Source organism: Lethenteron reissneri, unplaced genomic scaffold, assembly GCF_015708825.2.
Source record: "Lethenteron reissneri isolate LAM-NWPU_2019-01 unplaced genomic scaffold, ASM1570882v1 scaffold_175, whole genome shotgun sequence".
Lineage (NCBI taxonomy): Eukaryota > Metazoa > Chordata > Hyperoartia > Petromyzontiformes > Petromyzontidae > Lethenteron > Lethenteron reissneri.
Genome location: NW_026891498.1, coordinates 11895 through 29295, shown reverse-complemented (window position 1 = coordinate 29295; position 17401 = coordinate 11895). Strand labels below are relative to the sequence as shown.

At 45.7% G+C, this 17401-nt stretch overlaps 1 protein-coding gene across 1 annotated transcript; it reads left to right on the top strand.

The window, feature by feature from the left end:
• Positions 1-1408: 1408 nt before the first annotated feature.
• On the top strand, positions 1409-17200 carry LOC133339282 (golgin subfamily A member 6-like protein 22; the record flags this gene model as incomplete). Its single annotated transcript, XM_061547415.1, has 10 exons — positions 1409-1461; positions 3265-3350; positions 4024-4118; positions 5304-5651; positions 6144-6296; positions 13156-13190; positions 14171-14256; positions 14930-15024; positions 16208-16555; positions 17048-17200. Coding segments are annotated over exons 1-10 (1452 nt in total), but the record flags the coding sequence as incomplete, so codon positions are not given.
• Positions 17201-17401: the final 201 nt, after the last annotated feature.

The following is a 17401-nucleotide window of genomic DNA, read 5'->3' as shown; positions in this document are numbered from 1 at the left end:
TCTGTCCTCGTCGCAGGAATGGCGACATCAAAGACACCAAAGCAAGGGTGCAATGTTGAATTTCTGTAGCGTAATTTAGACTGATTAGAGACTACAAACACTACGTACAACGATGTAAACACAGCTACACAACGCACACAACTCGCCACACTTTCTCGACAAAACACGAACTGCACACTCTCACTCTGCCACACACTCTGCTGCCACACTCTCTCTTTCTCACTAACTCAATGTCTATCACTAACTCACTGTCTCTCACTAAGTCACTGTCTCTCACTAAGTCACTGTCTCTCACTCACTCGTCTCTCACTAACTCACTGTCTCTTACTAACTCACTGTCTCTCACTCACTCACTGTCTCTCACTAACACTCACGTCTCTCACTCAGTCTCTCACTAACTCCTGTCTCTCACTAACTCACTGTCTCTCACTAACTCACTGTCTCTCACTAACTCACTGTCTCATTCTATCACCACTCACTGACTCACTCTGCCACACCTCACTCAAGCTCTAACGCACTCAATCTCACACAACACTTATTCACTCACACCCACTCAATCAATCTCTCACCCACTCACTCAATCTCTCACCCACTCACCCACTCGCTAATCTCTCACCCACTCACCACTCACTCACCCACTCACCCACTCACCCACCCATTCACTCACCCACTCACCCACCCACTCACTCACCCACTCACCCACACACTCAATCTCTCACCCACCCACTCACCAATTCACTCACCCACTCACCCATTCACTCACCCACTCACTCACCCACTCACCCATTCACTCACCCACTCACCCATTCACTCACCCACCCACTCACCCATTCACTCACCCACTCACCCATTCACTCACCCACTCACTCACCCACTCACCCATTCACTCACCCATTCACTCACCCACTCACTCACCCACTCACCCCATTCCACTCACCCACTCCACCCAGTCCACTCACACCACCCACTCACTCAATCTCTTCACCCACTCACCCATTCCACCTGCACCAACTCACCCACCCACTCACTCACCCGACTCCACATCACTCACCCACTCACCCAACCCACTCACCCCATTTCACTCCAATCTATCACCCACCCCACGACACCCACTACACTCAATCTCTCACCCACTCACCTAATCTCTTCACCCACTCCACCATTCACCTCACTCACCACACCCTCTCACCCACTCACTCAATCTCTCACCCACCCACCCCATTCACTCACCCTCAGCTGTGTAGACCACGGAGTCTGAAGTCGAACCCAAGCCCTGCTGTTTCCGGTCCCGCGCACAACCAGCACTGCACCACGTGATGCGCCAGTCAAGATCGTGGGGGCGGAGCCTCGCGCTAGTGACGTCACCTCTGTTACGTCACAGCCACGCCTCCACCCACAGTGGAGAGGAATGCACACGAGGGAGCAGCAGAAGAAGCCTTTTGAGAGCGAATCCTCAACGAGGTGAGCGACCCTGTTGATTTTACATTTCGACCACAAACTAAAGCTTCATTATTTTTAAATGTTCATAATTCAATTTTCAGCAATCAAATTAGAAAAAAACGCCACTTTTTTCAAATTTTCTTGCTGTGGATTTCACACCTGATGACGATTGCTTGTGTTGCAGTCGAAACGTCGTGATAATTTTATTGTTTTATATTTTTATTATTTTATTGTTTCCCTTCTATGTGACTTCACTGAAAGAACCAAGAATATGAATCCCTGCAGTCACGAAAGCTTTAATTAAAAATTCTAATTAGAACTGTTAGATAGGATACTTGGCATTCTCTGAAATGTTGCTGTTACTGTCGTTGTTTAGACCCCAAGCGAGTCAGCATTTAAAACAAGCTTAACTAATCCGTTTAAATCTCATAGAATATTAATAACATGTATACAATTATTGTGTTCTGATTGCTGGTACAATTGTGCCCTACATTACATGTATTGAATGTTATTCAACATATGAGGAGGAGTCTGCCTTTAAGTTCAGACCCTAGCCACTGCCATAGTTGCCTCCAATCTGTGATGTCACAGCCACATGGGTGGTACCTCTGACATCAAGTGACCTACGACGTCATGCTCGTATTATAACAAATAATTAAAGTATGGTCATATGACCCTAATGACCCACAAGGCATATGGGTCCTCTATCAAGCAGTCGATTAATACAAATGGGCTGTACATGAACATGCATGTCGGGATTAGAGGTGAAATATCATTGTTAAGTCTGGTGATTATGTTTAATGGAATAGGCAGTTGGAATAAACATGTTCGTGTGGGTGGATGAGTGAGTGATCGGGCGCACACATGAGTGGGAAAACAAGCGAGTGAGTGGGCTTTTAAAGCAACAGTCACGATAGTCTTCTTGATTCTATCGGTAAAGTCACGTAGAAAGAAAATAATAAAATGATAAAAATAAAACATAATAAAATACAATGCTCACGACGTTTCGGCCACAACGCAAGCAGCCGTCCTCAGGTGAAGAATAGGGCTGTCGAAAAGACAGCGTCTGAATGAACACCACCAAGCTTGGCAGCGTATATTTAAGCTGGGTTAGAGTGGGAAGGGCGCCTTGACAAAGGTATTTGCATATCAACAGATGAATTTAGCATATTTATGGAAAATGTATATATGGGATTAGTCACTACTTGTGAAATGCGTAGGAGGTGGGGGGGGGGGGTCTCAAAGTCATATTATGCCATTGCATTATGTAGGATTAGCAGCAACAACAAAAGTCACGATAGTGTTTTAGTTTTGAAGCTTTCGTGACTGCAAGGATTCATACTCTTAGGTTTTTTTTCGGTAAAGTCACGTAGGGAAAAAAAAATTAGCTTTTACAATATTTATAATAATATGAATAAAAAGAATAACTCACGACGTTTCGGAGGCAACACAAGCTTCCTTCATCAGGTGTAAAAAGGCACAGCAAAATAACTGTAGAATAACTGTAACATAACTGTAGTTATTTTGCCTTTTTACACCTAACTACAGTTATTTTGCTGTGCCTTTTTACACCTGATGAAGGAAGCTTGTGTTGCCTCCGAAACGTCGTGATATATTATTTTATTTCTATTATTATTTATATTTTTATCATTAATTATTTTTATTATTTATCTATTTTTACCTACGTGACTTTACCGAAAAAAACCTAAGAGTATAGTCACGATAGTGATTGGATTGATACAATGAGTGGTCAAATATGTATTAATTAGGAGGATGAGTGATTCAAAAGTTTGCTAAATCTGAGCGTTGTTCCAACCTCCCCAGGCCATCCAACTTCAAACAAAATCTACTCGTTCCCAACAACATGGACAGACAAATCACGTGGGCTGAGATCTTGGATGAATATGAGGGTAAGTCCCAGATACCTGCATCACATGGATTATATGCGGAGGAGGAGACTCCTTGATGAATTACTTTTCGTAGACATGGCTTGGTGGTAATGGGAAGACGTAATGATCGAGTGTGGCAAAGAGGATGGGTTTATATTTGAGTTGTTGCCATCTTTGTTCAAACTGGGGTCTCAAGCTTATGTAATTTACGATCTCTCCGCCCCCGCCCCCTCTGTATATTTAAGGCCTCGTCACAGAGACGACCTCTCTCTTTCTGCCAATACGTGTTCTCTCTCTGCGTGTCTTTGTGATGTCTGTCTGCTTGTGTGTCTGTCTATAGTTTTCTGGTTAGATTTTTGTTGCTATTTATTTTATACCTGATGATGATTGCTTGTGTTGCAATCGAAACGTCGTAGTATGCTATTATTTAATTTATTATTTTATCTTTATACGTGACTTAACCTAAAGAACCAAAGAATAATTCCTCCAGTCACGAAAGCTCCAAAATTGAGATTGCCGACAAAAACATGACTTGTAAAGTTTTACTGCCATGTGATGACTATTTTTCAATAGCAGGTCCTGTTGTGTGGTAAGCGGTAATTACTGGGATCTCAAAATTAGTTCTGTGAGACTCCATGTCCTTCGTTCTCTAATTAATAACTCGTACTTTGAATGCATTTTCTGTTCTTCATAGCCCGGGAGTCGGCGTGCCAGTCGACCACGTGGGGGGACGTTATGGATAAGGTGGACCCTTTCCCAGGCCAAAGTTACAAGAATCGCTCCCCAAAGGTGTGTATGGGTTCTAGATTTGAAGCTTTCGTGACTGCAAGGATTCATACTCTTAGTTATTTCTGTAAAGTCACGTAGGTATAAAATGAAATAAAAATTAATAAAAAATAAAATAATAAAAATCACGACGTTTCGGAGGCAACACAAGTCTCCGTCCCAGGTGGGACCGTCACAGCTGAATTTGCTGTATCAAGTGAGGCAGGGATTCCAAGATGCAAGTTCTTAAATACAAGTTAAGGAGGGAGGAGGGGGAGGAGCTTATCAGAATGTGGTAGCCAATGAATGGAGCGTATTGGGAGGGGGGCGGGGCTAAAAGAGAGCACGATGTGTATGGGGTCTGTGGGGTTAAAACACACGACATTGTCTCGACAACGAGCACACCATGTCACCTCACCATCACACCAAAATATCACGACACCAACTCTCCCCATCACCTTCTCATCACACTACACGACCACCAATTCAATACACCATATTAGAGCCTCATCATGCCTCTATACCATCACAATACACCATCTCTCTAGAACATCCCACTACTTCTCCTCTCCAAATCACAACACCATGTCCCGACACCATCACCCGCATCTCTTCACCAGTCCCAGCTCATGCAGGCACTTGAAGTGGCCATTTATTACCAATGAAGACAGAATGATATCAGGCAGTCACATGAATTATGTCTGTGATTTGATTGGAAGTTACCATTCCAGTTCCCCACTATGGGCGCTGCAGTGAAGTTTGTCCAGAGTTTGGGCTTCCAGATATTTATAATGGGACATTCTGTGAAAACTATTGCCAGTGATGATTATTGCCAACAATTGCTATGAAACCGCCACAATCGAGCAAAGTCTTGAGTGCATGCATGGGGTTTATGGGGATATATGAGGATGTGACATGTATTTTCATTCTATAGGAGTTGGGATATTTAGGGGTTAGTACTACACGTACAATGTGATACAAGTATTGATGGATAAGGCATTGTGTTAACAGCAGGTGATAGTGTATATTCAAGTGTGTACTAAGCAAGTTTGAATGACTGAATGTGGATGGCTGCATCTGTACATACATGTGTGAGTATGTTTTTTTGTTTGGGTTTATGTGCACGTCCACGTTTGCGTGCCTGTGGGTATGAATGTTTTCTTGCATGTGCATGTCTGAATGTTCTTTTGCTTATCTTTGCTTGATCAGAGGATAATTGGGGAGTTGAAGGACGTCAGCGGGATGAAGCATCTCCAGGAAAAGAACCTTAGCAAAGAAAGATGCACCATGGAAGAGGAGCGCCTCTTTGAGGTGCAGCGCATTGCCAGGGCGAAGTGCCGCACAGATGAGAAGTACTTCCGAGACTATCTCCTCAAGAAGCGCCTCATTCAAGTGAAGTACTTCATTGATGAGAAGCATCATCTCGAGATGATGTGTCCTGAGGAGAAGAATCTGGAGGAGGAGGAGAAGTGTCTCGCCAACGTGAAACGCGTCGAGGAGGAGAAGCGCCTTGAGCAGGAGCAGCGCCTTGCCAGCATTGCAACCATCACCACCACCGCTACCGCCGGCAACTCCACCCCCACCCCTGCCACCACCACCGCCACCACCACCACTGCCACCACTGCCACCGCCACCACCACCGCCACCACCACCCCCACTGCCACTGATGCTGTTGCCGCCACTGCCACAAAACCCGCCGCCACCACCACCGCCACCACCGCCACGACCGCCGTCACCACCGCCACCACAGCCACCACCGCCAACGCCACAACTGCCGCCACCGCATCCACCGCCACCACTGCCACTGACGCTGTTGCCGCCACTGCCACAAAACCCTCCGCCACCACTGCCACCTCCACCACTGCCATCACCACCACCGCCGCCACCACCACCACCGCAGTAACCACCACCGCCGCCACCACCGCCGCCACCACCACCGCCACCACCGCCGCCACCGACACCGCCGCCGCCACCACTACCACCGCCGCCACCACCACCACCGCTGCAACCACCACCGCCACCGCATCCACCTCTGACACTCCTGTACAGGGCCCGATTGCTCCAAGCTTTGGAGAAGAGGGCTTCCAAGCAGAGAAGATGGATAAGAAGACAGAGGTGGAACAGGAAGAGGAGAAGGTGGAGGAAGAGGTTGAGGAGGAACAGGAGGAGGGAATGGAGAAGACAGAGAATGGAGAGAAGATGGTGGTGGAGGATGAAGAGGAGGAGATGGAGGACGAGACAAAGCAGGAGGTGGAGGAGGTGCAGGTGGTGGAGGTGGTGATGCAGGGAAAGAAGAGGAAGCGAGGGGGCCTTGCTCGCGTGGCGAGAGCGATCACCTCCCTCCTCCGCCGCGTGCTGCTTTGTGGTGGCATGTCCACCCAGAGCCACTCCTGTAAAGAATAAGGTTCAATACCATTGTTGTTGCTGGCACTTTAAACTTTGTGAAATAAACCCATGATGACACAACATAACGTTGAATTGCTTGCAAGTGTAATAAAGGACTCGTTCACTGGGTCTGTCTCCGTTGTCCTTTATTTGGGTTCTTTACACTTGTCCCACACGGCCCTCGCTCAGAGCCTCCCCGCTTAGCAGCTCGACAGCTGCCTTCGCTCACGTAGCCTTTCGCGCTCCTGCAGCTCCGCTGTGCAGTCCTCCGGCTGCTCTCACTGCAGCTCCACCGCTGCTCCCTGTTCCCCCGTGCTCGTCACCGCTGGCCGACGGTGCCGAGTCTTACTGTGTGTGGCGATCTCGCCACTCTCCAACCTCCGCACTGTGTGGCCTCACTCTGTCTCTATTCCCAACACTCTCCCGTTTCTTCCGGTATCTCTCCCTTAAGACCTCATCCCTCTCTCTCACGTGACCTAACTCCTCCCCCCGTGACGTCATATCCGCGAGGCCGTTTATGCCCGCATTACACAAGTATACTACTGTTTGTATGTACATGGATCTGTACTTTTGTGTATGTCCACTCGTGTGTGGGTGTGTGTACATGGGAGTGTATATGTGTACTCGTGTATGATTATGCATTGGAACAAACAAATTGTTTTTATATTGTGTCGTACAAATAATTTAGGGGAAACGTGGTAGGAATGCGCCACCTCAACAGGGAACTACAGGGATGAGACTCCCCGCTCGTGGTGCTAAATGAATGAAAACAGCGCCACTGAGCAGACAGAGCCCCGCCCCTACAGCTCGTGAGTGTAACGTAGTGAGTGTGACCAGCGAACTGCCACGATGCTGCCAGGTAAGGGTAAACTTGTGTGATGGAGATGCTTCACCTGAAACTCGCCTCCACACGTGTTCGCTATGAACATTGTAACAATAAGGGACGATCAGTCATCTTTAACATAGCAGGTCTTTATTGTTCTGCAAGTATATTAACGTTAAAACTCGTAGAAACACATGCACACTCGTGTGTGAATGTACAACGCTGTATATACAGTCGTGTTTGGATGCACACTCGTGTGTGTATGTCTACTCGTCCGTGTTTTTTTTAAAGGAAAACTATGGTAGCAATAACGTACGATTAGTCATTTTTAAAAACAAATCAGGTCTTTATTAATCTGCAAGAAAACTCACGTTAATACTCGTATCGAAATCTTTATTAATACGCAGGCTCAAACAGGAAAGGAACTAGGCAAATTATTTCCCAATAGGAATTTAACAGTTAAAAGATATTCTTGAAATCAAACACGTAAACGTCGATTTCCCCTTTGACGTCCTTTTCGACTGAAGCCATTCGTCCAAAGTATAAAATTGTTGTCATTCTGAAATAAGTGAACACTTCTGGAACTCTACTTGTCCGTGTTTTTTCAAGGAAGGAAATGGTAGCAATAATGTACGATCAGTCATCTTTAAAAACAAATCAGGTCTTCATTGATCTGCAACAATATTAACGTTAAAACTCGCGTAAAAATCTTTATTAATTCGTTTTTCAAACAGTTAAGGAACTCGGAAAATTATTTCACTTTCAGAGGCCTCGTGGGCCGCTGTGGTGGCTACGAGACTTCCCTCCAGGACATTGCTCACATCCACCGCAGCGTTACCGTCCGTCACCGCCGATGAGGTAGCGGATTCTTTTCACGGAACTTTACTCGTGGATGGGGAATGCCAAACAACAGGGGGCTCTTCTTCTGAGAAAAAAAAAACGAATCAAGGGGGCGTGGGAGCGTGGCGTAAGGTGTGGAAAGCGCTAAGCCCCAGGCTACCGTGGGCACACCTCCCAATCAACGGGAGGCGAGGAGTGGTGGTTGCTCATGCATCCACCGAAGATGCATATAAGTCGAGTTAGATTCCTTCTCTGACCTCCTACATTATAATCCCACTATACTCGGATGTATGCATATGTATATATATATATATTTGCGGACCTAGGGACGGATATGCGTACTGGGGGTGCGGGATTAGAATTGCACTATAATTATTAGGATCGCATTGTGGCCGCATTGTAATTTGCTGAATGTGCAATCTCAATGGATTGGAATAGCTATTTACAGTATTTATTAACAATTAACCGCACAATCCTAATCAAAACTTGTTGAGCATATTTATTTTATATTTATTGTGCCATTCAAATCCCGCAGCCCGCAGTTCGCATATAGATACATACACAATGCATTAATTCGAGCACAGTGTGATTCTATTACGGGATATTATGAAAGGCATATGACTAATCGGTCTTGCCTGCATCCCTGCAATGATGTTCACCTTCGGGGTAGGCATGAGCAACCACCACTCCTCGCCTGGGGCATACAGCTTCCCACAGCTCACCGCCACAGTCCCATGCCCCTTCGTTATTTTGTTCAGAAGAGCCACTCTCCCTGTTGTTTGGCATTCCCCTGCCACGAGTAAAGTTCTGTAAAAACAACCCCCTACCGCATCGGCGGACGGTAAAGCTGTGGTAACTGTGAGCAATGTTCCAGAGGGAATGCTCATAGCGATCACAGCGGCCCTCGAGGTCTCCGGACTGTTGCGAGGGGCTGGTTACCCCTCCACATTCAATGCACTTACCGTGAAAACACGTGGAAAATGTGTCAACACATTCGTACACACAGCACTGTAATACACAAAGGTCTAAATACACACGAGACTTTCTGCTATAGACTGAAATGCGATCATGGCTGCGTTACAATATAATAAACAACGCTTACAAACGATACCATCCAGATGGGTATCCACGGCAATTGTAACAATTTTAATTGATCGAATATAACAATTCACCTTCGTTGTCTAGACACACCCTGATCAACAAAGGTCCTTAAACATATTCATAAAACCACATCAACACGATATGAAACATGCACCTCTTCGTATAAGTATATCTCGATCAACAATATATTATACTGTATTTCACAGGTAAGGCCGATAACTTGATCACAGTTTACAGGCCATTGGAAATGTGCAAAATCCTACTTCGGCTTAAGCACAATGGCCACATGAGATTAGGTTTGTTAGATATGAGGAGCGTTACATGCGAGAATAACTGAATGCAAGGAAGTTTATGAAGAAAATGTAAATGATTCTAGAGAGATTTCATAAATGGGAAGAATAATCTCAAACAGTGTGCCGTAGCAAATGCAAACAAATGGAATTAAATAAACTAAACTAATGTCTTCACTACACTCATTAAACATGGGGCCACTATTTAAAATATTATTAATAATTCCAAGCTTTTGGGGTGGAAACAGAAGGAATTAGAATTGAATGCGTTTTTTTTTCAAAAGTATAACGTAATTCAGGGCATCGTGTGTGTATGTACAAAGCGGTGTGAATGCACATTTGTGTATGTATCTACACCACTGCGCATGCCCACTCGTGTGTGGGTGTGTGTACATGGGAGTGTATACTCGTGTATTGTTATAATTTTGTGTCGTACAAAGAATTGAGGGCAACGTGGTAATGAATGCGGCACCACAACAGGGAACTACAGGGATGCGACTCCCCGCTCGTGGTGCTAAATGAATGAAAACAGCGCCACTGAGCAGACAGAGCCCCGCCCCTACAGCTCGTGAGTGTGACGTAGTGAGTGTGACCAGCGGACTGCCACGATGCTGCCAGGTAAGGGTAAACTTGTGTGATGGAGATGCTTCACCTGAAACTCGCCTCCACACGTGTTCGCTATGAACATTGTAGCAATAAGGGACGATCAGTCATCTTTAACATATCAGGTCTTTATTGTTCTGCAAGTATATTAACGTTAAAACTCGTAGAAACACATGCACACTCGTGTGTGAATGTCTCCTCGTCCGTGTTTTTTAAAGGAAGGATATGGTTGCAATAACGTATGATCAGTCATCTTTAAAAACAAAGCAGATCTTTATTAATCTGCAAGCATTTTAAAGTTAAAACTCGCACCTATCCATCACCACCACCCATCAAATTAACACAGCTATAAATATAGATATGTAAATTGACACAAACATAACAGACACACAAATAAACAATCTCTTTCACGACTTAATAATAACATAGTCCATATTGTCCGTGCCAGGCTAGGTGCACACAGACAAATCCATTGCACAATAATTTACATGTAACTCAAATTCACACTTAGTACTACCACCTCACTCACTTAAACATAACTACATAGATTAAGAAAACCATTAATTTAATAGTAAATAAACCAACAAGATGGTGTTTATACGCTTGCAATTTAATGAATGGAATACAAGTTCATAATTCAAATTATACAAACATAAAAAATAATGAATATGAAGCCTGAGGCCGAGGTGTATGGCAGGCCTAACGGCCAGGCCTCCCTTCTGTCCTCGTCGCAGGAATGGCGACATCAAAGAGCACAAAGCAAGGGTGCAAATGTTGAATTTCTGTAGCGTAATTTAGACTGATTAGAGACTACAAACACTACGTACACGATGTAAACACAGCTACACAACGCACACACACTCGCCACACTTTCTCGACAAAACACGAACTGCACACTCTCACTCTGCCACACACTCTGCCACACTCTCTCTTTCTCACTAACTCAATGTCTATCACTAACTCACTGTCTCTCACTAAGTCACTGTCTCTCACTAAGTCACTGTCTCTCACTAACTCACTGTCTCTCACTAACTCTCACTAACTCACTGTCTCTCACTAACTCACTGTCTCTCACTCACTCACTGTCTCTCACTAACTCACTGTCTCTCACTAACTCACTGTCTCTCACTAACTCACTGTCTCTCACTAACTCACTGTCTCATTCTATCACACTCACTGACTCACTCTGCCACACTCACTCAAGCTCTAACGCACTCAATCTCACACACACTTATTCACTCACACCCACTCAATCAATCTCTCACCCACTCACTCAATCTCTCACCCACTCACCCACTCGCTAATCTCTCACCCACTCACCCACTCACTCACCCACTCACCCACTCACCCATTCACTCACCCACTCACCCACCCACTCACTCACCCACTCACCCACTCACTCAATCTCTCACCCACTCACCCACCCACTCACTCACTCTCTCACCTAATCACTCACTCAATCTCTCACCCACACACTCAATCTCTCACCCACCCACTCACCCATTCACTCACCCACTCACCCATTCACTCACCCACTCACTCACCCACTCACCCATTCACTCACCCACTCACCCATTCACTCACCCACCCACTCACCCATTCACTCACCCACTCACCCATTCACTCACCCACTCACTCACCCACTCACCCATTCACTCACCCATTCACTCACCCACTCACTCACCCACTCACCCATTCACTCACCCACTCACCCATTCACTCACCCACCCACTCACTCAATCTCTCACCCACTCACCCATTCACTCACCCACTCACCCACCCACCCACTCACTCACCCACTCACTCACTCACCCACTCACCCACCCACTCACCCATTCACTCAATCTCTCACCCACCCACGCACCCACTCACTCAATCTCTCACCCACTCACCTAATCTCTCACCCACTCACCTAATCTCTCACCCACTCACCCATTCACTCACTCACCCACCCTCTCACCCACTCACTCAATCTCTCACCCACTCACCCATTCACTCACCCTCGCTGTGTAGACCACGGAGTCTGAAGTCGAACCCAAGCCCTGCTGTTTCCGGTCCCGCGCACAACCAGCACTGCACCACGTGATGCGCCAGCCGGGATCGTGGGGGGCGGAGCCTCGCCCTAGTGACGTCACCTCTGTTACGTCACAGCCACGCCTCCACCCACAGTCGAGAGGAATGCACACGAGGGAGCAGCAGAAGAAGCCTTTTGAGAGCGAATCCTCAACGAGGTGAGCGACCCTGTTGATTTTACATTTCGACCACAAACTAAAGCTTCATTACTTTTATATGTTCATAATTCAATTTTCAGCAATCAAATTAGAAAAAAACGCCACTTTTTTCAAATTTTCTTGCTGTGGATTTCACACCTGATGACGATTGCTTGTGTTGCAGTCGAAACGTCGTGATAATTTTATTGTTTTATATTTTTATTATTTTATTGTTTCCCTTCTATGTGACTTCACTGAAAGAACCAAGAATATGAATCCCTGCAGTCACGAAAGCTTTAATTAAAAATTCTAATTAGAACTGTTAGATAGGATACTTGGCATTCTCTGAAATGTTGCTGTTACTGTCGTTGTTTAGACCCCAAGCGAGTCAGCATTTAAAACAAGCTTAACTAATCCGTTTAAATCTCATAGAATATTAATAACATGTATACAATTATTGTGTTCTGATTGCTGGTACAATTGTGCCCTACATTACATGTATTGAATGTTATTCAACATATGAGGAGGAGTCTGCCTTTAAGTTCAGACCCTAGCCACTGCCATAGTTGCCTCCAATCTGTGATGTCACAGCCACATGGGTGGTACCTCTGACATCAAGTGACCTACGACGTCATGCTCGTATTATAACAAATAATTAAAGTATGGTCATATGACCCTAATGACCCACAAGGCATATGGGTCCTCTATCAAGCAGTCGATTAATACAAATGGGCTGTACATGAACATGCATGTCGGGATTAGAGGTGAAATATCATTGTTAAGTCTGGTGATTATGTTTAATGGAATAGGCAGTTGGAATAAACATGTTCGTGTGGGTGGATGAGTGAGTGATCGGGCGCACACATGAGTGGGAAAACAAGCGAGTGAGTGGGCTTTTAAAGCAACAGTCACGATAGTCTTCTTGATTCTATCGGTAAAGTCACGTAGAAAGAAAATAATAAAATGATAAAAATAAAACATAATAAAATACAATGCTCACGACGTTTCGGCCACAACGCAAGCAGCCGTCCTCAGGTGAAGAATAGGGCTGTCGAAAAGACAGCGTCTGAATGAACACCACCAAGCTTGGCAGCGTATATTTAAGCTGGGTTAGAGTGGGAAGGGCGCCTTGACAAAGGTATTTGCATATCAACAGATGAATTTAGCATATTTATGGAAAATGTATATATGGGATTAGTCACTACTTGTGAAATGCGTAGGAGGTGGGGGGGGGGGTCTCAAAGTCATATTATGCCATTGCATTATGTAGGATTAGCAGCAACAACAAAAGTCACGATAGTGTTTTAGTTTTGAAGCTTTCGTGACTGCAAGGATTCATACTCTTAGGTTTTTTTTCGGTAAAGTCACGTAGGGAAAAAAAAATTAGCTTTTACAATATTTATAATAATATGAATAAAAAAGAATAACTCACGACGTTTCGGAGGCAACACAAGCTTCCTTCATCAGGTGTAAAAAGGCACAGCAAAATAACTGTAGAATAACTGTAACATAACTGTAGTTATTTTGCCTTTTTACACCTAACTACAGTTATTTTGCTGTGCCTTTTTACACCTGATGAAGGAAGCTTGTGTTGCCTCCGAAACGTCGTGATATATTATTTTATTTCTATTATTATTTATATTTTTATCATTAATTATTTTTATTATTTATCTATTTTTACCTACGTGACTTTACCGAAAAAAACCTAAGAGTATAGTCACGATAGTGATTGGATTGATACAATGAGTGGTCAAATATGTATTAATTAGGAGGATGAGTGATTCAAAAGTTTGCTAAATCTGAGCGTTGTTCCAACCTCCCCAGGCCATCCAACTTCAAACAAAATCTACTCGTTCCCAACAACATGGACAGACAAATCACGTGGGCTGAGATCTTGGATGAATATGAGGGTAAGTCCCAGATACCTGCATCACATGGATTATATGCGGAGGAGGAGACTCCTTGATGAATTACTTTTCGTAGACATGGCTTGGTGGTAATGGGAAGACGTAATGATCGAGTGTGGCAAAGAGGATGGGTTTATATTTGAGTTGTTGCCATCTTTGTTCAAACTGGGGTCTCAAGCTTATGTAATTTACGATCTCTCCGCCCCCGCCCCCTCTGTATATTTAAGGCCTCGTCACAGAGACGACCTCTCTCTTTCTGCCAATACGTGTTCTCTCTCTGCGTGTCTTTGTGATGTCTGTCTGCTTGTGTGTCTGTCTATAGTTTTCTGGTTAGATTTTTGTTGCTATTTATTTTATACCTGATGATGATTGCTTGTGTTGCAATCGAAACGTCGTAGTATGCTATTATTTAATTTATTATTTTATCTTTATACGTGACTTAACCTAAAGAACCAAAGAATAATTCCTCCAGTCACGAAAGCTCCAAAATTGAGATTGCCGACAAAAACATGACTTGTAAAGTTTTACTGCCATGTGATGACTATTTTTCAATAGCAGGTCCTGTTGTGTGGTAAGCGGTAATTACTGGGATCTCAAAATTAGTTCTGTGAGACTCCATGTCCTTCGTTCTCTAATTAATAACTCGTACTTTGAATGCATTTTCTGTTCTTCATAGCCCGGGAGTCGGCGTGCCAGTCGACCACGTGGGGGGACGTTATGGATAAGGTGGACCCTTTCCCAGGCCAAAGTTACAAGAATCGCTCCCCAAAGGTGTGTATGGGTTCTAGATTTGAAGCTTTCGTGACTGCAAGGATTCATACTCTTAGTTATTTCGGTAAAGTCACGTAGGTATAAAATGAAATAAAAATTAATAAAAATAAAATAATAAAAATCACGACGTTTCGGAGGCAACACAAGTCTCCGTCCCAGGTGGGACCGTCACAGCTGAATTTGCTGTATCAAGTGAGGCAGGGATTCCAAGATGCAAGTTCTTAAATACAAGTTAAGGAGGGAGGAGGGGGGAGGAGCTTATCAGAATGTGGTAGCCAATGAATGGAACGTATTGGGAGGGGGGGCGGGGCTAAAAGAGAGCACGATGTGTATGGGGTCTGTGGGGTTAAAACACACGACATTCTCTCGACAACGAGCACACCATGTCACCTCACCAGCACACCAAAATATCACGACACCAACTCTCCCCATCACCTTCTCATCACACTACACGACCACCAATTCAATACACCATATTAGAGCCTCATCATGCCTCTATACCATCACAATACACCATCTCTCTAGAACATTCCACTACTTCTCCTCTCCATATCGCAACACCATGTCCCGACACCATCACCGCATCTCTTCACCGTCCCGCTCATGCAGGCACTTGAAGTGGCCATTTATTACCAATGAAGACAGAATGATATCAGGCAGTCACATTAATTATGTCTGTGATTTGATTGGAAGTTACCATTCCAGTTCCAAACTATGGGCGCTGCAGTGAAGTTTGTCCAGAGTTTGGGCTTCCAGATATTTATAATGGGACATTCTGTGAAAACTATTGCCAGTGATGATTATTGCCAACAATTGCTATGAAACCGCCACAATCGAGCAAAGTCTTGAGTGCATGCATGGGGTTTATGGGGATATATGAGGATGTGACATGTATTTTCATTCTATAGGAGTTGGGATATTTAGGGGTTAGTACTACACGTACAATGTGATACAAGTATTGATGGATAAGGCATTGTGTTAACAGCAGGTGATAGTGTATATTCAAGTGTGTACTAAGCAAGTTTGAATGACTGAATGTGGATGGCTGCATCTGTACATACATGTGTGAGTATGTTTTTTTGTTTGGGTTTATGTGCACGTCCACGTTTGCGTGCCTGTGGGTATGAATGTTTTCTTGCATGTGCATGTCTGAATGTTCTTTTGCTTATCTTTGCTTGATCAGAGGATAATTGGGGAGTTGAAGGACGTCAGCGGGATGAAGCATCTCCAGGAAAAGAACCTTAGCAAAGAAAGATGCACCATGGAAGAGGAGCGCCTCTTTGAGGTGCAGCGCATTGCCAGGGCGAAGTGCCGCACAGATGAGAAGTACTTCCGAGACTATCTCCTCAAGAAGCGCCTCATTCAAGTGAAGTACTTCATTGATGAGAAGCATCATCTCGAGATGATGTGTCCTGAGGAGAAGAATCTGGAGGAGGAGGAGAAGTGTCTCGCCAACGTGAAACGCGTCGAGGAGGAGAAGCGCCTTGAGCAGGAGCAGCGCCTTGCCAGCATTGCAACCATCACCACCACCGCTACCGCCGGCAACTCCACCCCCACCCCTGCCACCACCACCGCCACCACCACCACTGCCACCACTGCCACCGCCACCACCACCGCCACCACCACCCCCACTGCCACTGATGCTGTTGCCGCCACTGCCACAAAACCCGCCGCCACCACCACCGCCACCACCGCCACGACCGCCGTCACCACCGCCACCACAGCCACCACCGCCAACGCCACAACTGCCGCCACCGCATCCACCGCCACCACTGCCACTGACGCTGTTGCCGCCACTGCCACAAAACCCTCCGCCACCACTGCCACCTCCACCACTGCCATCACCACCACCGCCGCCACCACCACCACCGCAGTAACCACCACCGCCGCCACCACCGCCGCCACCACCACCGCCACCACCGCCGCCACCGACACCGCCGCCGCCACCACTACCACCGCCGCCACCACCACCACCGCTGCAACCACCACCGCCACCGCATCCACCTCTGACACTCCTGTACAGGGCCCGATTGCTCCAAGCTTTGGAGAAGAGGGCTTCCAAGCAGAGAAGATGGATAAGAAGACAGAGGTGGAACAGGAAGAGGAGAAGGTGGAGGAAGAGGTTGAGGAGGAACAGGAGGAGGGAATGGAGAAGACAGAGAATGGAGAGAAGATGGTGGTGGAGGATGAAGAGGAGGAGATGGAGGACGAGACAAAGCAGGAGGTGGAGGAGGTGCAGGTGGTGGAGGTGGTGATGCAGGGAAAGAAGAGGAAGCGAGGGGGCCTTGCTCGCGTGGCGAGAGCGATCACCTCCCTCCTCCGCCGCGTGCTGCTTTGTGGTGGCATGTCCACCCAGAGCCACTCCTGTAAAGAATAA